Source organism: Durio zibethinus, chromosome 9 (assembly GCF_047325235.1).
Source record: "Durio zibethinus cultivar Kanyao isolate XHJ-2024 chromosome 9, ASM4732523v1, whole genome shotgun sequence".
Taxonomy (NCBI): Eukaryota; Viridiplantae; Streptophyta; class Magnoliopsida; order Malvales; family Malvaceae; genus Durio; species Durio zibethinus.
In genome coordinates, this window is record NC_143170.1 from 4,187,012 (window position 1) to 4,208,059 (window position 21,048).

A 21,048-nucleotide genomic window follows, 5' to 3' on the forward strand; every position below is an offset into this window, starting at 1 on the left:
ATCACTTATCAGCACTGGCTATCAAATTAATTTTCCCTAGATGGAAGAAAGAAATGATGGTAATGTTCTTTGTCAAGGTGGAACTCAAATAAACTAACTAGTAAAAACAAACTTCATCTCAAACACTATCAGATTTTGCTGGCAAACTGAGAAACTGATGGCTGGCACTACCAAGGTTATTATTAAAAACTCAGCAGCTGTCTAATAATAATTACTCCGTGTAGCTTGCTCTTATTACATTAGGGCTTTTTGTGACCAAAAGGTTCCTACTGTTACATATATTAATGGTTGATCTCTTTCTGATTCCCTCTAAAAAATGTAGTCTATGCAATTTCGGATCAAGTTAATTTGTCTTTTGAAGATCTGCAAAGGCACTTGATTATGTCAACCCTTGGTAGATAAGTGCTCCAATTGATTATCAAACGATACAGGAATAGCTTACTGTTTGGTATCTGTATTCATGTTGAATGCTTACTACTGCATCAATATCAGTAAAATATCAGCAGTAGCTCTACATTTGCAATGAGACAAAAGCCATGAATCTCTCATGTAAAGGGTCTTCATAAAAAGGGAAATGAAAGTTCATCCGTTCCATGAATTTCTGTACAAATGGCCGGAAGTGGCAGTCATATCACAATAAGTTACAACACCTTGCTTAAGTTGACCACTCAACCTTCCCACCTTTTTTCTAAAATATCAACTTCTAAGCAATCTGCTAAATTGTAATGTTAAGATGCCCTTCATTAGTCTCCTATTGTTGCACGAAAATTACTCTACTCTCTTTCTAGACACAAAAACAATATCTCTTCAAGTCCTGTACGTTCCATTGCAATCTATCAAGTGCTTCTAATTGGGTAAGAAATTTACCTTTCGAACTCTGCTAATCGTTACTCTTCAGTCCCTGCAGCTGAATTCTACTACCAACTATTCCCATCTCAATGGACAATCGTGGCATTATCATCATAAAATTTATGTGTAAGCAATTAGTGCAGTTATCTGTTTTCTTCAAATAATATATATCAGTAAACAAGGGCTTAGGATGCAAAAGGATGTTACCTAGATTTAACACTCATCTCGGAACTTGTTCATAATTAGATATAATTAAGTGGTCCGAAAAAGAAGCTGATAAACCAAAAATCCAGATCACATTATAATCAAAATTGCAGGAGAAAAAGTGAATTCCTGTGTTTGTCTATATGTGAATCACTGAAGGATCAGGAAATGGCAGCGCACCAGGTGGATATAATTTAAAACAGCACTTGGTTTCCCAAAGTCAAAGCAATATTATTTCTGCTAGAAAGCCTAAGGAAAGTGCGAGTCATGATTGTTGTGGACAGTGATGATATAGGTAGTCTCATGCTTTCTCACGCACCCTTTATTTTGATTGAAATTTATCGGCTGCCTGTTTAATACTCTCGGTATATGTTACTCCCAAGTCTTACCCTTTTTCTCACAATCATACAGTCACCACATGCAGAATCAAACTCCTCCTCCCCCTCCTCCTGTTGCCTTCATCTACATGTGTTCATATATTATCCTATGGCCATAAATTCTTTCCTGAGTGATCTCCTTGAATATTATAAAAGTAAGATCAGGAAATAGTAAATGTGATAAAATTGATTCTTACTGGCCATGGCACTCAAAGCATCAAGATAAAAAGAAATTTTGGTTCACATGTTCTTTTCTGATAAAATTTTACCTATGTATTGATTGTGAAAATTATCCTCATTATTGATTTATAAAACTAGGTCGAAAGCAAACAATGTCCTTTATAAAATACATTCATATGTGCATCATTAGCACAGAGATCAAAGATTTTGAAACTCTACTATCCAAGTGAATTTTTTCGGGAAGAACATATGATTTCCAAAGCATCGTCAATGCAGTGATGATGAAAAAAGAACCCTTAACAGTTAGAGTTGGTTTAGGCTACAATGGTATATCAAATGATACTAGATTTTTAGCCATTAATAGCTTTTGATCTCCCATTCTCTAAGGCAACAAACTCAAATTTTTTATTCTAGAACGTGCTGTACATGTTTGTTCTGTTGATTTCTAAAACACATCTCCTTCAAAAGCAAAGATCTAACCATGAGTAAATTTTGTTTCATCTAAGTCACTAATCAACTTAGCTTCACTATCTTTCTAAAATAGATGGATAACCACAAAAATATAAATAAAAATTAACAGTACCTTTCAAATATATATACTCTTAATTTGCATTCTGATGCTCTTCACTTAGATTATGTATATATGATATGCTTAATCTATTCGCAACATAGTTTTTCACGAATGCCTTTTTTTCATTTTTTATTTCTTTCTATCTATTATAAGTAATAATTAAATTAACTAATGGCAAGTTGTTTCAATTTATAAAAGCATTCCTCTCAATAATAAAGAATCTTGGTCAAGTCTTCCGAATAATTTTTCGTGATATTGAGATAATTTACAACATTTGTGTTTGAGGGTTCCAAACAACTTATTTGTTACGGAATTTTTTTTTTCCAAAATAAAATATAATTCCTAGTTACCACTTAATAGTAATGATTCATTTTTTATATGTTGAAATTTTTTAATTTCATAAACAAAATTAAAAGATTTATCCATATTTTATTTTTAATTAATTATTTTAATATATTTTAAAATATATGTGTTTTCTTACTAATTTCATTTACAAAATTTAAAATTTCACTAACAATAATTGATATAATTTTTCCAATAATTAGTAGCTATCAATTTATTGTATAATCAAAATCTAGACTTAAGCTTTCATGTTTCACAATAGCCATATCAAAGTCACATCCCACGACATAAAAAATGAACATGACAATTGACAATTACCAATGTTAAGCCCTCTTTCGCGTAATGCCTCTTGCCTAATAATAATAATAATAATAATAAATACTTTATTGACGTCTACATTTGTGTTTTGAGTACAGTCCATACGCTAATAGAAAACAGGTATCTTATTATATATTTTGTTTCAAAATTGACTCAATGTAAATGGTGCTGGTCTTTGGTAAGTCCATTTTCCGTTATAAAAAGCCATAGTTCTTTTTTTTTTTTTTGTGCATTTGAACTGGTCAAAAAACGACTCAGTGTTGGCGCGTTTTTCTTATAATGGTAGTTTAAATCGGAAAAGAGAGCTAGCAAGAGACGGACACGCAAACATCTGGGAAAACAAACAGCCAGGATCTTCCCAACACAAGATCTAGTTTCATTGGCTGAATGAATCCGTAATCGAAACCTGATTGGTCCACGTCACCACAGATGACATGTTCTCTCATTTTACTCCCGTCCGAAAAATTAACGTTAGATGCGGATACTCCAAATATAAAAAGCGCGAACCGCGACTCCCCCTCAAAAAACAAAAAGAAAGGTCTGATTCGAAAAGCTCGTTTCATTTTAAACGGTACAGCGATTCGACTTTCAGAGGAAAAGCTCGAAGATACTTCTCTGAAGAGAGGGAGAGAGAGATAAGAGTTGAGGACGCGTGATGGCTGGCTTGTGGAGAGCACGCGGCTCTTTGGTGGTTCTAGCGATAGTCTTGACCGGTGGGTGCCGTGCTGTTCCTGGTTTGCTAAATCTGCTTGTTTCATGTGATTTCGTGATTTCTGATTGTTTCTCTGTTATAGAGGAATTATAGTAGATCTAATTCTCTTTCGATGATTGATTTTCTTGCTCGTAAATCGATGCATGCTTAGACCTGATTTATGTTATACGGTTCTAGTGATGCATTAGATCGTGAAATAAGAGTTTCAGCGATCTCATATTGTTTGATTTTCTCTCCATTGATTCGAAAACTAGAAATTTCTGGATTTACAGAATGAATGACTTGCTAATTAGTTTGATTAAAACTGAATGATCTTTAGTAAACGAGGTTGAGTTTGAACTACTTAATTAAAATCCTTTGTTTCACTTTATTTTATTTTATTTTGCCATTTACGGTGAATTATCAATGTTATGGACAAGAATGTTCTAGCAAGTTCGTTAGTATTCCATTCTATCTTGATCTATTGTACACGTGGCAGTTTTACCAAATCTGATATTGATTTCTAAAGTGAATAATAATTATTTTACTTTAAATCACGTGTTGAAAGGGTCTCTATAATGGTATTAACAATGTGTAAGCTTTGCAAGCAGGATGTCTTTTTGCAATCTCAATTGCAAAGGAGGAAGCCATGAAATTAGGGACGGTTATTGGAATTGATCTTGGCACAACTTATTCTTGTGTTGGTGTTTACAAGAACGGTCATGTTGAAATTATAGCCAACGACCAAGGAAACCGTATTACACCATCTTGGGTGGCTTTCACTGACAGCGAGAGGCTGATCGGTGAGGCTGCAAAGAATCAGGCAGCTGTTAACGCAGAGAGAACCATTTTTGATGTCAAGAGACTAATCGGAAGAAAGTAATTCACATTCTTCTCATGTTTCTGGTTTTATGTTTTAGGGGTGGGAAATAATGCTTATTGAGGCGCTTTTGTTCTTTGCAGGTTTGAGGATAAGGAGGTCCAGAAGGACATGAAACTTGTTCCATATAAGATTGTGAACAAGGATGGAAAGCCTTATGTTCAAGTAAAGATTAAGGATGGAGAGACCAAGGTCTTCAGTCCTGAGGAGATCAGTGCTATGATTCTGAATAAGATGAAGGAAACAGCCGAAGCTTTCCTTGGGAAGAAAATCAAGGACGCAGTCGTCACTGTTCCTGGTGAGTGCATTATAAGGAACAATGTTCTCTGTTGGAAAAAGGTTCTGTTTGTCTGATCCATGTTTATGTTCAAATTATCTCTATGTTTGATTTGCAGCTTACTTCAATGATGCCCAAAGGCAGGCCACCAAGGATGCTGGCATTATTGCTGGGCTCAATGTGGCAAGAATTATCAATGAACCAACTGCAGCTGCCATTGCCTATGGTTTGGACAAGAAGGGTGGAGAGAAAAACATTCTTGTTTTTGACCTTGGTGGTGGGACATTTGATGTCAGTATCTTGACAATTGACAATGGTGTATTCGAGGTTCTTTCCACGAATGGAGACACTCATTTGGGAGGTAAGCATCTTCTTGTTTGCTTTTATTCTTTAAAAATTGTTTTGATTATGGATTTTTGCTAACGGTCATTTTTCTTGCAGGTGAGGATTTTGATCAAAGGGTTATGGAGTACTTTATTAAATTGATCAAGAAAAAGCATGGAAAGGATATCAGCAAGGATAACAGGGCTCTTGGGAAGCTTAGGAGGGAAGCTGAGCGTGCCAAGAGAGCTCTCAGCAGCCAGCACCAGGTCCGTGTGGAGATTGAATCACTTTTTGATGGTGTTGATTTCTCTGAGCCACTGACCAGGGCTCGCTTTGAGGAGTTGAACAATGACCTGTTCAGAAAGACCATGGGACCAGTGAAGAAGGCAATGGAAGACGCTGGTTTGGAGAAGCATCAAATTGATGAGATTGTCCTTGTAGGTGGAAGCACAAGAATTCCAAAGGTTCAACAGCTCCTTAAGGACTACTTTGATGGAAAGGAGCCCAACAAGGGTGTTAACCCAGATGAAGCAGTTGCTTATGGTGCAGCAGTACAAGGAGGCATCTTGAGTGGAGAGGGTGGTGATGAAACCAAAGGTACATTTTCTTCTCCTTAACTTTGTCGATTATAACTATGCAGGCCTATAGCTGATGAAACTGTTCTAATTGAATCAACTATGGCTGACATTTGTGTAATTCTTATGCACAGATATTCTTCTGCTTGATGTGGCTCCACTTACGCTTGGTATCGAGACTGTTGGTGGGGTAATGACCAAGTTGATTCCCAGAAACACTGTTATTCCAACCAAGAAGTCACAAGTTTTCACCACTTATCAGGATCAGCAGACCACCGTCTCCATTCAGGTACAGGCTTGTTATTAAAATTTATAAATGCCTGTCTGCTAGTAAAATGTTTTATAATTGGATTTTCTAATGCTAAGAACTGGAATATTTTGAACCTTATTTGAATTGCTTTGGTTTGATGTCAGGTCTTTGAAGGTGAAAGGAGTCTCACAAAGGATTGTAGGTTGCTTGGGAAATTTGATCTTAATGGAATTCCTCCAGCTCCAAGGTTTGCTCTCTCCATCAAATTATCTTGCATGTTTTCTGCAAATCTTCACCTGAATTTTCTGACTTACTTTTTGATCCCTCAATTGCACAGGGGAACCCCTCAAATTGAAGTTACATTTGAAGTTGATGCAAATGGTATCTTAAATGTTAAGGCAGAAGATAAGGGCACAGGTAAATCACAGATGATCACTATCACCAATGATAAGGGTCGTCTGAGCCAGGAGGAGATTGACAGAATGGTTCGGGAAGCAGAGGAATTTGCAGAGGAAGACAAGAAGGTGAAGGAAAAGATTGATGCTCGCAACAGCCTGGAGACCTATGTCTACAACATGAAAAACCAGATTAACGACAAGGATAAGCTTGCTGACAAGCTTGAATCAGATGAGAAGGAGAAAGTTGAAGCTGCCGTGAAGGAGGCCCTTGAGTGGCTTGACGAGAACCAAAGTGCTGAGAAAGAAGAATACGAGGAGAAGCTCAAGGAGGTCGAGGCTGTTTGCAACCCTATCATCACGGCTGTATATCAAAGATCTGGTGGAGCTCCAGGGGGTGAATCAACTGAAGAGGACGATTCACATGACGAACTCTAAAAATCTCTAATTACACTGCCTGCTGCAAGCAGCAGCAGGGGTGAGAAAGACGAGCATAGCGTAGGTGAGACGAGGATACTGTAATTTTTCTCTTAGTAGAAGTTAAAGGGATAAATATTCCCCCCTTTCTTCGCTTATTTTTTGTGTGAAGATACAATTTGAAGGGATCTTTTTGTTTTCCTTTGTATTTTGCTCTGTTATGTTTAACAACTCTGAATCCTTCGATGGGCGGTCACCATACTATTTGAAACCAAAAACAATATGGTAAATTAAATCATTTTACGTTTTGAACACGTGAAAATTACACTTCTTTGATGACATATATTTCTATTAAATTAAGTAAAAGAATATACAAATTGGGGTTTCATCTAGATGAGTTTATTACATCTTCTATAAATGGAAAATACAAATGGTTAGGATCGTGGTCAAGTCTCCACAGGGCATACCATGACAACTGCGAGCAGAAGTCAGCTTTTGTAATCGTCTACAAGGTTCTGCAGACGGTTTATAATTTTTGTTTGCCACAACCTCGATTTCGAAGGCTTACAGAAAACGAAGTAGAGACATTTTCTGCTACGCAACTTAGAATTTCTTCACGTATGACCAATTTTATTGTCAACATGCAACCTGGAATATTCCATGAACGAGCATTTTAAGGGACGGATGAATGAGAATGTAGAACAAAGATGTCACCTCACTATTGTTTATTTCATGCAACTTCATATGAAAATGAACAAATAGTTACTGAAATATACAACAAAACATATTTATATGTTCAACATACAAAGCAGCGACTACCAGAAACAGAAACAATGACGAAAGTACCATCACCAGATACTATTTAAGGACTCCGAGTCAGAGACGGTGAAGATAACTCTTGGCTTGTTGACATGCTCGGTACAACACTAGTGTAGTTTCCGACAAGGTGGTTCTACTAACAGATCGATAAGAGCAGAAGTTGCAGGAATCTGGTTGAGGTGAGGAGCTGATAGAGATCTCTAAACCGCCTTGGAATGTGGATTTTCTCAGAACGTAGATCCTAAATTAACACGAAAATTCATGGGGATAAGTATAAGAGAAGACATTGTAGTAATTAAGAGTAGAATTAACCAACACAAAAGCAATATTTTAGTACCATTACAAAATTGTAAAATATTTTTTTCCAGTCGTACTAGAAAATCACAAAGGATAATATCACGAATAATCTTTAAATTATAATAAAATATTTAATATGATATTTAAATTTTAAAAATCTCTAATATGAGATTTGAATTATGAATATATTAATTAATGTGATACTAGCTATTTGTACATTACATGTTATCATTTGGACCTAATTACATTAGAAGTAATTAGTATATCAGTTAATAAATTTATAATTCAGGTATTACATTAAATATTTAAACTTAAATATTATACTAAATATTTTATTATAATTTAGAAATAATTCATGACATTAACTCAATAAAATATAAACAAGAGATGAGCCAATATTATGAATGCAAACACTTGCTTAATTGCCAGCAGGAGGACCATCAATGAAGGGGCCAGCGTTATCATGAAGATTTGGGTCATCATCCACATTCAGCGAGTCTTCAACAAAGCTAGTCCCAACGCCTAAATTAAAAAGAAGAAACAAACCAGGATGAGTGAATTTAGGAAGTTAAGAGAAGACCTTGTAGTCAAGAGTAAAATTAACCAACACAAAAGCAAATTTTTAATACCAAGAAACAAGTGAATTCTTCGACAATTTGAGAAAAGAATAAGGCATAAACATGATGAACCAATAATATGAATGCAAAAACTTGCTTAATTACCGTCAGCAGGATCATTAGTGAAGGAGCCAATGTTACCAGGAAGATTTGGGACATCAACCACATCCAGCAAGTAATCCGAAAAGCTGACAGCCCCAACTCCCAAATTAAAAAAAAAACACAAATCAGGATGAGTGAATTTAGGAAGTTAAGAGAAGTCCTCGTAGTCAAGAGTAAAATTAACCAACTCAAAAGCAGATTTTTAATACCAAGAAACATGTAAATTCTTCAACAATTTGAGAAAAGAATAAGGAGTAAACGTGATGAACCAACATTATGAATGCAAAAACTTGCTTAATTACCGGTAGCAGAGTCGACAATGTTATTATGACAATTTGGGGCAAAGGCATCCGACACATTTGAAAAGTTATGATTTGCACCAGAAGAGTAGCCAGCCCCATCTCCTAAATTAACAAGAAAACACAAACCAAGATGAGTGAATTTAGGAAACTATGAGAGGACCTTACAGTCAATAGTAAAATTAACCAACTCAAAAGCAAATTTTTAATACTAAGAAACATGTAAATTTTTCGACAATTTGAGAAATGAATAAGGAGTAAACATGATGAACCAACGTTATGAAGGCAAAAACTTGCTTAGTTATCAACAGCAAGTTTGTGCCTTCATACTAAATCTATCTCACTAATAATCAATACCTATAGACCTTTTCATTCTTCTCTAGCCTTATAGAGTATTCTCAATCCAAACAAACACATACTCATATGCATCAATGTAACATATCCATGTAGAAACTCTCACTCTCTTATATTCCACTCAAACATACACACCTATAAAAAACTTTTAACTTTTAATCTCCTCTAGTTTATTAGTTGTCTATCCCATAAAACCCTACAACTCTCTTACATTTTTTTATAATATTTAACTCTACGAAGACTCTACCTATTTATAAACAGACTAACCTGCTTATTAAAAAAAAAATTTCTCTTAGAAATTTTCTTTTGCAAGTCTTTTTATCCATCAATTAATATCTAATCGATTTCAAATAGATCTCTTATGAGATTAAGTGACTATTCCTAACATATATATATATATATATATATATATTATATGATGATGAAGAATATTAAAACCTGATTTACCAAGATAATTATTTGGGGCAGCTGGCAGAGAGAGACGATTATCATTTTGGGCATCAAACAAAGAGGAAAAGTCAGGATTTGCACAAAGGGAGGATACAGCAGAAGAGGCAGTTATGTTGGGGTAGTCGGAGACTGCAAACATGTAAAGTCTATCAAGATAATACCAAGCAATTTGATCAAGAGTTGGATATATAATTAATACCAAAGCCCCATTTGCTGATCAAAATCAGGCAATATATACAAAGGTAGAAAATTGTCTGCCCCAGTCGTTCCCAATCCCACTAATTCATTACCATCCTGCAAAGCATAGTTTTAGAAGTTCACGCACCTGGCTCAAAGGTCTGCGACGCAAACAATTCTACATACTGCAATAAAGAATAATATCTTCAGCACTCAACAGAAGAGCCGAAACTAAAAAATGGCACAACAAAATTCGCATACCTTGTTCAAAATACTAATGCTTTGCCCCTGCAGTTCAAGACAAACAAATCAAGAAGCAGTAAAAATGGGAAAGTTTAAGGTTAGATATGAACAGCTCATACAATAAAAATGGGAAACTAATGCTTTTCACTTTTTATGTGAAAAGATTAAAATTATAATAGAAAATATAGGTGGAGTTTACGGCTTCAATTTATAATAAAATATAAATTTTCTTAAATCAATTTCCAATTCTGCAGGAATTTGACTCATCTGTGCCTGCTTGGATTTCTGAAAACACAATTATATTAAAAATGGATATTGTTAGCTAACACTTACGAATAGCACAAGTCTTTCTATTAATTTAGGAACCCATGATTCCTTTTTTCCTTTTTCTTGAAATGGATAAATTACAAATTTTTTTAATGTGATAGACAAATTCTTTGATTCATAGTACACATCAAATCTAAAATCAATTGATAACAAGTGAAACAATATAACTTGAATACAAATTCATAGTAAACTCAAGTTTAACAGATATAAAATAACACCATTTTAATAAGTCACAGAAATTTAAGACATGACAAATTTAAAAGAAATAACAGGAAAAGTAACATGTAAAAACAATAAATAGAAACATGACTTTGATACTATATTAAATACGCATCTAACCTAAAACTAATTAATTATAGGTGAAGTAATCCAACTTGTATATAAGATCACAAAAAGCCCATAATTTAATAGATGTAAAATAACATTACTTTAGCATACCTTTATTACGTGTGGATGAAGATAAAAACTTAACATGTGACAAACTTAAAAAGGATAAGAAGACAAAGGAAACTTAAAATTTAACAAATAAAAAATAACAACACTTTAACAATTCAAAAATTATATTATTATAATAACGGTCATATATTCAAGAACATGTTGCAATCATATGGTTATACTTTTAAGCTAAACAAAAACTAGCTATTAGCTCAGAAATCATCAATTTGTTAACCAAGTATGTAAGAAAAATATATTAATCAAAATTATACTTAAAAAGTTTTTTTTTTTAACTATTAGTTTATTATACAACATAATTTGAACTACTGACTATGTCATTCAAACAAAATTATGATTTTTTTAGCTAACTATAATTCTGCTAGCCTTCAAAAGCCTTTTATATTGGTGGACGAAGATTGGTTGTAAATGTTAAAGCGATTAAACTTTAAGCTAGCTATCCTCTCAAGTGTAAAATGGTTGTTAAAAAAAAATCTGCTATTACTCTTCATCATAAAAAAAATTGGGTTTCAGTAATTAACCACAAATGATTATTTTATCGCACAATCCAATCATTTACAAACAAGGAAAGCAAGCAAATGGTAGAAGATAATGTTAATACTAGATAGATAGGGAGGGCGAGAGAAATGGCGGTATGGCACCTGTTCCTCAAGAGTTCTCTTCAGTCCCTCGATTTCCTTCCGCCTACGTTCATTTTCAGAGATGCTTTCCTCCAGCTCCATTTTCAGCCGCTGGTTTTCAGAATTCATCTTTTCGAACTTTGGCACCATTTCAAAGTACTCGGTCTCCATCTTTTTGAGTTCCGTACGCCTGCCCTTTATTTTATAAAACAGGAAGCAAAAGTTAATTAAAGATATAAATAAACTGAAAAAGAAATTTTGATGGATAGAGATTAATTGCTTTACTTTCTCTTTCAGTCGAAACTTCCTACAAGTGGCTCTATGTGCAATCCTTTGAGCTTCAGTTCTTTCACGTTTGCGACCTGTTTGTTTGTGTTGGTTGGTAGCCTCAGTCAACGCTGCTTCAGCAACACTAGAACCCACCATTTTTTGTGGATGCCGACCTTCCACGATCACTATTTTCTTCTCACCTGCTATTTGTTTTTTGGATTTAGAAGTTGTCGCCATTTTGGAACTTTAGCCGGCTGTTCCTGCTTGACCCAAACTTGTATTAGTACATATTTTCGGTTCTTATAAATTAACCCTGCAACAATTGATCTGCCTGAATCTTTTAACAGCTCGTTGATGAATGGATCAAAACAATTAGGATGGATAACGAAATGGTGAAGAAAAATTTATAAAAAAAAAAAAAAAAGAAAAGAAAAACCAAGTTTGGATCCATATATTTGCAAATTTTCAGAAGGAAATTAAACCATTAGGACCATATTTTACTCTGCATAAAAGCCAACTCCATCAAAACAAGAGGCCGGGCCGGCATGGATGAATATACTTGTAGATTGACTGATCTCCTTAATTATACAAAAGGGATAGGAAGCTTAGGTGTGATACCTGAATCTTGGGTTCTTCCCTGATCTTCAAATGATTCTTGCTTGTAATGACTCGTCGGAAGAACATATCAAAAACTGGATTACTCAACTGCAAGAACAAGACAAACAAAAATGAAGAAATGGAGAATCTTGGAGTTGAAGATGAGTCTCCGACACCTTTGAAAAGCTAAATAAACATGGTGAAAGGAGAAAAAAGATTAAAAAAAGCAAGCCAAGCAATCAATTAATCAAACTACCTCAAACTGTTAGGAACTCTGATAACAAATGAAACCTATAAAAATGAGAGATAGTCTGAGCTACTTAAAAGGGTGTTTGGTCTCGCGATTCCGTCGTAATAAAATTACCGGTGAACATGACATAACGTCTAGATCCAAAAATCTATCGTTAGATATTAATTTAAGAAATTAGCATCAATTTTTTTATTTATATGTAATTAAAAAATCTATCCTTTTAAAAAATACCTAAGCCTAAAGGTCCCTAAAAGAATAGGTTCAGGTCTACTAACCGGAACAGAGTTCTAGAGTTCGATTACATGTGAAAAAAGTTATAACACCCTCATAACGCTCATGAAAGATGGTACCAACTTATTTTTGTGTTATCTAATAAGCCTTAAAAATTTATCAAGTAATTAACTATTAAAAATTATTCTCAATTGACTCTAATACTTTTAGCAAAAAATTAAAAAAATTCTCTCACCTCAAGAATATGCAAGGAGACTATTGTTTTACTTACAGAGGCTCTATCGTCAAATTATTTAATATTAAAGAAAATTTAAAAAAATAAAAAGGAAAAGAAATAAAAAAATGATTTAGCTTTAGATATAAATCTTTTTCTCTTCAAAAATTCATTGCTTTTGTACAAGAAAAATTTATACTTTCAACTTTTCCTAAAAAAAAAACTCTTTTTTGAAAACTTATTTTTAAGAAAAATGGATACTTTTAACTTTTTCCCAAAAATATTTTTTAGAAAAAACTTATTTCTAAGAAAAATTGATACTTTCAACTTTTCCTCAAAAATATTTTTTTAGAAAAAAACTTATTTTCAAGAAAAATTGATACTTTCAACTTTTTCTTAAAAATATTTTTTAGAAAAACTTATTTTCAAGGAAAATTGACACTTTCAACTTTTTCTTAAAAATATTTTTTAGAAAAACTTATTTTCAAGGAAAATTGACACTTTCAACTTTTTCTTAAAAATATATTTTTTTGAATTTCATTTAAAGAAAATAATAAAATAAAAATAAAATAAAATAAAAAAGTACTAAACAATTCTAATCTAATCAATAAATAATAATAATAAATAAATAAATAACCTGGGAACGGTTCGGCTTAACGACTCGACTTGAGAAAAAAAATGGCTCGGAGACGCGGTTCGGCTCGGCTTCAGAAATGGCTCGCACTCGAGTCACACGCGGGTCACACGCGAGTTGGCGCTCGGGTCGGGTCGTCCAATTTCAAAACGCTCAGATCCTCTGAGAACAATAACACCAAAACAACATCGTTTTCAACAGGTATAAAGGCTATATCCTCTGTTTTTCAACAGATCTCCCATTTCCTCTCTCTCTTTCTTTTCTTTCCTCCTCCCTCGCTCTACCCAAACGAAGAACTCCAGTTGAATCTCGTCAAATTCTGAAAAATGTTGTCGAAATCTGAGTTTTTTGTCAGAAGTTCATCAAAAAATTGATCGATTTCTGAAAATAATTACCGAAAACTGGGTAGCTGGCCGGAAAGTTCAACTCATGCCGAAAAATTCATCGAAAAATTCAAACTTCGCCCGAAAAATTCAACCGAAATCTAAAAATTTTTCAAAAATTTCTAGAAAAAATTAGCCTAAAATTCTCCAAAAAATTCTAAAAATTGCTTTAACCTTTCTGAATGACTTTTTTCTTTCTCTTTTCACTCTCTCTCTGTCAGTGTCTTTTCTATTCTATTCTAACACATATTTATAGGGATTAATCAAAAGAGTTTCTGATCAATCTCAATTTCCTCTGAGATTTGGATTCAATCTTTGAATCCAATTCCAACTCTACCAGCCCCAAATTCACGCCAGAATCTCAGTTGTTCCTAATCCTAATCCCAATCGGATAATCAGAAAAAGAAAGAAAGAAAAGAAAAAAAATAAAAAATAAAAAATAAAGATAATATATTAATAGATAAAAATATTAATAGATAAATAATAATAAAGTATATATATCAACAGATAAATAATAAATAAAAAATATATATTAATAAATAGTAATAATAATTAAATAATAAATAAATAAGATACAAAAAAAAACACAAGATACAAAATAAAAAATAAATAATAAAATGGGCTTACCCATTTGGACCAGGCCTAATTGATCCGGACCTGAACTAAATTGGGTGTCTACAGTTGTCCCTCTTTGCACATTTTCTGTGAAATAGGGATTGTGCAAAGACGTAGACACCCATTCAAGACTCAACTTGACATTTTTTTTGTTAAAATTTTGATCAAGGCTCCTCTAAATAGAAGCTCAACAACTTTAAAAATAAGCAAAGCTCCTTTAAATAGAGGCTCGACGACCTTGAAAATAAGCAAAGCTCCTCTAAGCAAAGGCTTAACAACTTTTAAAAATAAAAGGCTCCTCTAATCAGAGGCTCAACGACTTTTGAAAAGTAAATTGCTCCTCTAATTAGAGGCATCATAACTTTGAAAAATAGATTGCTCATCTAAACAGAGTCATCACAACTTCAAAAAATAAATTGCTCATTGACAATCATGTCCAAAGGAGTTGAAAATCGTATTTGAAGGAATTTCAAGAGATTATGCCCAAAGGCCTTACAAATCAACCCTGATATCGAGAGACAACCTATTTCAAAGATTAGAAACTTACCTGATAAGCTTTTTCTCAAATTTGAAAATGTCTTCACATCTGTATTCTCTATGTGGGATGTTGGAATACCCCTACTTTTTGAATTTATGCACTATATTTTCTTGAATGTAGTATATGCTATGCAATGTATGTGAAATTCAATGCATGCTATACAAATGTTGGCTAATTAATTCCTATTCAATTGTGGTACTCAAGTTTCTCAAGCTCTTTTCTTGGGCTTCGAACCCTTGATTCTTTAAAGACTAAGTTACAATGCTCTTCTAAGATCAAGGCAGTGCAATTCTAAATCATCTCTTCCATTTAGTTCTCACATTCTTTCTGTAAATTTTTTTTTTCCAAATCCAATGTCCTTATCAGGAATTGAACATCTCGATTCTACCTTTATCATTCTTGACTTTTTCAATGTAATGTAAAAATCTTTCATGCCATTATTCATTTATCGATCATTATTTCAAACTCAAAAAGTAAGAATGCACTTGCACATTTTTTTCATTGTTGAGTATTAAAAAGAAAAGAATAAGAATGGTTGGGAAACAGTCACCAGAAAAGGCACACAAAGAGTGAAATAGAATATCTTTTATTAGCAAAATATTAGCAAACTTAGGCCAAGAAAGAATTACAAGGATAAGTATGGGGAGACAATGCCCAAAAATGAACAATCAGACAATCATGATAACATATCTCAAGATTTTTCCTGAAAACCTAACCATCTGAAGCATTCAACAACTTAGAGCTCTTTCAAATTTACTAGTCTCCATGCTAACGAATTTTCAAATTTGATGTTATATTCTCCTTATCTAAGCTGCATTTCTAGGTTTTCAACTTAGATAAACCCCATATGACTCAAACCGCCCTTTTAGGGTTTTTACCTTGAGTCCTCTTTTTTCATTCATTTTTTTTTTCTTTTTTCAATTTATTTTTTCTCTTTTTTTTCAAGCATAGTATTTTTTCACAGCATCAAAATTTATAAGATGGGATAAATCATTTCCATCCATCTCAGTCAGTATCAGTGCTCCACCCGAGAAAGCTCGTTTCACCACATACCTTTTTTCTCAATTCGGAGTCCATTTTCCTCTATTATTATGCTGGGTTGAGAGGATTCTCTTCAAGACCAACTCTTATTCTCGAAAGTAATAGGGTCAAATCTTTTTGTCATGAGCCCTCATCATTCTTCTTTGGTATAGTTGACCATGACACAATGCAGTCAATCTCTTTTTTCTATGAAATTTAACTGTTCATAGCGTTCTCGAATCCATTCAACTTCTTCAAACACAACTTCTTTTAGAACCCTTAAGGATGGGATCTCCACTTTCACTGATAGTATAACTTTCATCTCATAAACCAAAAAAAATGGGGTTACCCCAGTAGAGGTACGCACTGATATTCGATATACATATAGTGCAAATGACAACTTCTCATGCCAATCTTTATAAGTCTTGGTCATCTTTTCAAGAATTCTTTTTATGTTTTTATTGGCTGCTTCAACTGTTCCATTCATTTTCGGATAGTATAGTATTGAGTTATGATGCTTGATCTTGTATTGAGCACATATTTCTTGCATCATGTTACTATTTAGATTTTTGGCATTGTCTGAAATAATTCTTTCTAAAAGTTCATATCTATAGATGATATCTCTCTTTATGAACTTACAAATCATAGATCGTGTTACGTTTGCATATGATGCTACTTTCACCTACTTTGTGAAGTAATCTACCATCACAAAAATAAATCTATGTCCATTAGAAACCTTTAAGGTGATAGGACCAATGACATCCATACCTCACATTGAGAATGGCTAAGGTGGTGCCATAACATGTAAAGCAGATGGCAGAGTATGGATCTTATCAGCTTATATCTGGCATTTATAGTACTTACGAGCATAGTCAATGTAATCACTCTCCATTGTCAACCAATAGTATCTTACTCTCATGATCTGTCTCACCATCATATGTCCATTGACATGTACCTCTTCAATGATTTTTTTTACTTCAGCCTTATTTACGCATCTTAGTAATACTTGATCATGGCTTCTTTTGTACAGAATATCTCCATCTAAAAAAAACTCATGGCTAATCTTTGGATGATCTTTTTATCATTTTTTGTTGCTTGAATTGAGTATTGCTGATCCTTAATATACTATAAGATATCATAATACCATGGTTTCCTATCCTCATCTTCTTCTACATTGGAGCAATGAGCTGGCGTATCTTTAACATCTAGCCTAATAGGCTGAATGTCAGTATTGTCATTAATTCGAATCATTACAGCCAGAGTAGCCAAGGCATCGACAATCAGATTCTCTTCTCGAGGTAAATGGTCAAACTGAATATCTTCAAATTACTTTATCAACTTTAAAATATACTTATGATATGGAACGAGTTTCGAATCTCTCGTCTCTCATTCTCTTTTCAACTGATATATAACTAAAGCTAAATCTTTAAACACTTTTAATGTTTTCATTTTTCTATTTATAACAACTTGTAGGCCCGTGACACATGCCTTATATTCAACGATATTATTTATGTAATTGAAATTTAACCTCGCTGTTACAGGACAGTATTGTTCTTCTGAAGATATCAGAATTGCCTCAATTTCATGTCCCAAGACGTTGGTAGCTCTATCAAAATACATTTTCCAACACTTTTTTCATGCTTCCCTTTCTTCAGTTGGGAGATAGTCATTAGATTTTCATCAAAGAATTTTAACCTCATTGGTTCATATTCTTCAGTATCACGATCTGTGAGGAACTCCGCTATAGCACCTCTTTTTATTACCTTTTGGCTTACATATATAATATCATATTTCGAGAGCATTACTTGTCATCTAGCAATTCTTTCAGATAAAAAAGATTTTTTGAAGATGTATTTAATTGGATCTAATTTTGCTATGAGCCATGTGGTATGATAGAGCATATACTGTCTGAGTCTTTTGGCAGTCCACACTAATGCACAACACATTTTCTCCAATGAGAAATACTTGAATTCATATTCTATGAACTTTTTACTCAAATAGTAAATAGCTCTCTCCTTTTGGCTAGACTCATCTTGTTGCTCCAGCATACATCCCATTTAATTTTCACACACTGTCAAGTATAGAATTAAAGGTTTTCCTGGAACAGGTGGCACCAACACTGGAGGGTTTGACAAGTATTGCTTAATTTTATCAAAAATCACTTGACATTTCTTATTCTATTTTTCAAAATTATTCTTGTGGAGAAGCTTAAATATGGGATCACATTTGTAGGTAAGCTGAGAGATGAACTGAGAAATGTAATTCAATCTTCCCAAAAAACCTTAAACTTTTTTTGGTGTACTCAGAGGTGACAAATTTTGAATGGCCCGTATCTTGTCTGGATTGACTTCAATTCCTCTTTCACTGATCATAAAGCCTAGTAACTTCCCTGACTTTACCCCAAAGGTGCACTTGGTTGAGTTTAACTTGAGCTGGAACCTTCTTAATCTCTCAAATAACTTTTTGAGGTTGGTGATATGATCTTCATTCTTATAAGATTTTACAATCATATCATCTATATACACTTTAATCTCTTTGTGCATCATGTCATAAAAGAGTGTTACCATGACCCTTTGATATGTTACCCCAACATTCTTCAACCCAAAAGGTATGACTTTATAACAAAAGGTTCCCTACATAGTCACGAAAGTGATCTTTTTCATATCATCTGCAGTCATTTTTATTTGTAAACCCATCCATAAAGGAAAAAATTAAATGTCTCATCGTGTTATCTACCAGTGTATCGATATGAGGCAAAAAAAAATTATCCTTTGAACTAGCCTAATTCAAATCACGATAGTCTACACATATTCATACATTTCCATCTTTCTTAAAAATTGGTACTATATTGGTTACCCACTCTGGATACTTAGCCACTTGTAAAAAACCTACATCAAACTATTTCTTCACCTTTTCTTTAATCTTTAGTAGCATTTCAGGCTTTATTTACCTCAGTTTCTGTTGGACTAGCTTACATTCTGGCTTTAAGGGCAATCTATGCTCTACTATTTCTATGCTCAGCCCTAGCATATCCTGATAAGACCAAGCAAACATATCTATGAATTCTCAAAGTAGATCTGCCAAACGTTACCTATCTCTTGATGAAAGTGAAGTGTCAATTATGACATCTTTCTTATTCTCTTCATCTCTCAGATTCATTAAGTCAACTATCTCCTGATGAGGCTCAATTGGCTTATTTTCTTGTTCAATCAATCTCATTAGGTCTAAAGGCATAACATATTCCTCAAAATTCTCTTCATTATCAAGTTCATCAGTGTTAATTGAATTCTCAAAACTAACATCTTGATTGTTATCATAATTATCTTCATATTCATTTAAGGACCTAAAATTGGATGAAATGGGATATGTTGGCAAGATGTGTTTGAAAAAATGGTAATAATAAAGACATAAGAATAAATGAATGAAAATGCATCCTTCCTAATTTTTATTAAAATAATAAAATATAAATGACCCAAACAAGAAAGATCACCCCAATGCTTTGAGCAATAACTATTAGGATGTATAATTACATTGAATTAGTTTCAAAAGTTAAAGGCACTTCAATGGCACTCCAATTGTTCAGCTCATAATCTGACGGACAAAAATGAACCCACCTTTCTTGATTAAGCCCCACTTCATCTTCAATAGTATGAATGGTTAACTGGACAAAAGCTCTTTTTATACTTTTTTTTGTATCTGGGTACATGAATCCTCAAAGTTTGAAAGTCTCGTACAGGTATGGGATAACCATAAGTCTTGCTATTTTACCTACTGGTCTTCTCTTGATCTCTCATTCTACTACTTCATAGCCAAGGCCTAACCTTTCACTATTGTTTACCACTGTCGGGGGTTCCTTTATTCTATGCAAGTTCTTGCCCAACCCTAATCCTGGATACCAGCCCTTATTGATGACTTGGCTCATCACTATTCTTGAAAAAGACTAATTTTTAAGTCTTTCACCTACAGAATTAACTAATTCAAAGGATCGATATGAGCATTTTACTGCTTCTTCGATAGCCTCTACATACAGAGCATTCAACGATTGGGTCACTAGCATATCTTTCTCTCTAACTACCACTACCAATTAACCTTCTACATTAAACTTGATCTTTTGGTGTAAGGTAGAGGGTACAATACCTACCATGTGAATCCATGACCTTCCTAGTAGATAGCTATGGGAGGGAGAGATATCCATCACTTGAAACTTCACATTAAAAGTGCACGACTCAATTTACAAAAGCATCTTGATATCTTTCAGGACTTCTCTTTTGGTCTCATCAAAAGCTTTCACGATCATCTGACTGTCTTTCATATAAGAGTAGTCAATGGGTAACTTTGTCAAAGTTGACATAGGCATGACATTGATAGTGGAACCATTATCAATAAGGATTTTGGCTACGATATAGCTCTTGCACTTGATCGTGATATGCAAAGCCTTAGTATTTTTTTCCCTCAGAGAGAATTTCATCATCGCTGAATGAAATGTGATTCGATATGATTAAATTTTCAGCCAGGTGATTCATATATTCAACAGATACATTATGTGCCACATATGTCTGATTCAATACTTTCAGTAGGGTATTTCGGTGTGGCTCTGAATTTAATAGCAGTGATAGTAATGAGATTTGTACTGACATTTTGTTCAACTGCTCAACAACTGAATACTCACTATATTTTACCAACTTCAAGAATTCACAAGCTTTTTTTTCTAACACCGACTTCGAGCGATCTTCTTCGAGTTTTACTTTAGGGTTATTTCATCCTTCTCTTTTCTTGGCTTTCTCTCTTCTAGCCTTCTTAAATATTTTTGGAGTATAGCACCTTCCACTTTAGGTAATGCCTCTTACACCAGTTATATTGAAAGCATCAACTTTAGAAATATCCCTTT

At 33.7% G+C, this 21,048-nt stretch overlaps 2 protein-coding genes across 7 annotated transcripts; one reads left to right on the forward strand and one right to left on the reverse strand.

The window, feature by feature from the left end:
* The first annotated feature begins 3,369 nt into the window (after positions 1-3,369).
* Positions 3,370-6,858, forward strand: LOC111307751 (luminal-binding protein 5-like). The gene is made up of 8 exons (XM_022905920.2): positions 3,370-3,554; positions 4,144-4,411; positions 4,496-4,710; positions 4,808-5,050; positions 5,131-5,610; positions 5,723-5,877; positions 6,003-6,085; positions 6,176-6,858. The coding sequence occupies exons 1-8, from the start codon at positions 3,497-3,499 to the stop codon at positions 6,669-6,671; spliced, it is 1,998 nt and encodes a 665-aa protein (XP_022761655.2). The 5' UTR covers positions 3,370-3,496; the 3' UTR covers positions 6,672-6,858.
* A 489-nt stretch (positions 6,859-7,347) lies between these two features.
* On the reverse strand, positions 7,348-12,671 carry LOC111307756 (uncharacterized). 6 transcript variants are annotated; one of them, XM_089765551.1, is made up of 11 exons: positions 12,532-12,671; positions 12,297-12,383; positions 11,694-11,938; positions 11,430-11,603; positions 10,027-10,053; positions 9,914-9,950; positions 9,586-9,717; positions 8,788-8,889; positions 8,489-8,584; positions 8,185-8,288; positions 7,348-7,710 (listed from the first exon to the last, which is right to left on the reverse strand). In XM_089765551.1, the coding sequence occupies exons 3-10, from the start codon at positions 11,913-11,915 to the stop codon at positions 8,185-8,187; spliced, it is 894 nt and encodes a 297-aa protein (XP_089621677.1). In that variant the 5' UTR covers positions 11,916-11,938; positions 12,297-12,383; positions 12,532-12,671; the 3' UTR covers positions 7,348-7,710. The 6 variants fall into 6 exon arrangements, 4 of the variants coding, with proteins under 4 accessions (XP_089621677.1, XP_089621676.1, XP_089621678.1 ...); XR_016345055.1 differs by having other exon boundaries at positions 7,568-7,710; positions 8,489-8,571; XR_016345054.1 differs by having other exon boundaries at positions 7,568-7,710; positions 8,489-8,571; positions 9,577-9,717.
* Between the last annotated feature and the right edge of the window lie 8,377 nt (positions 12,672-21,048).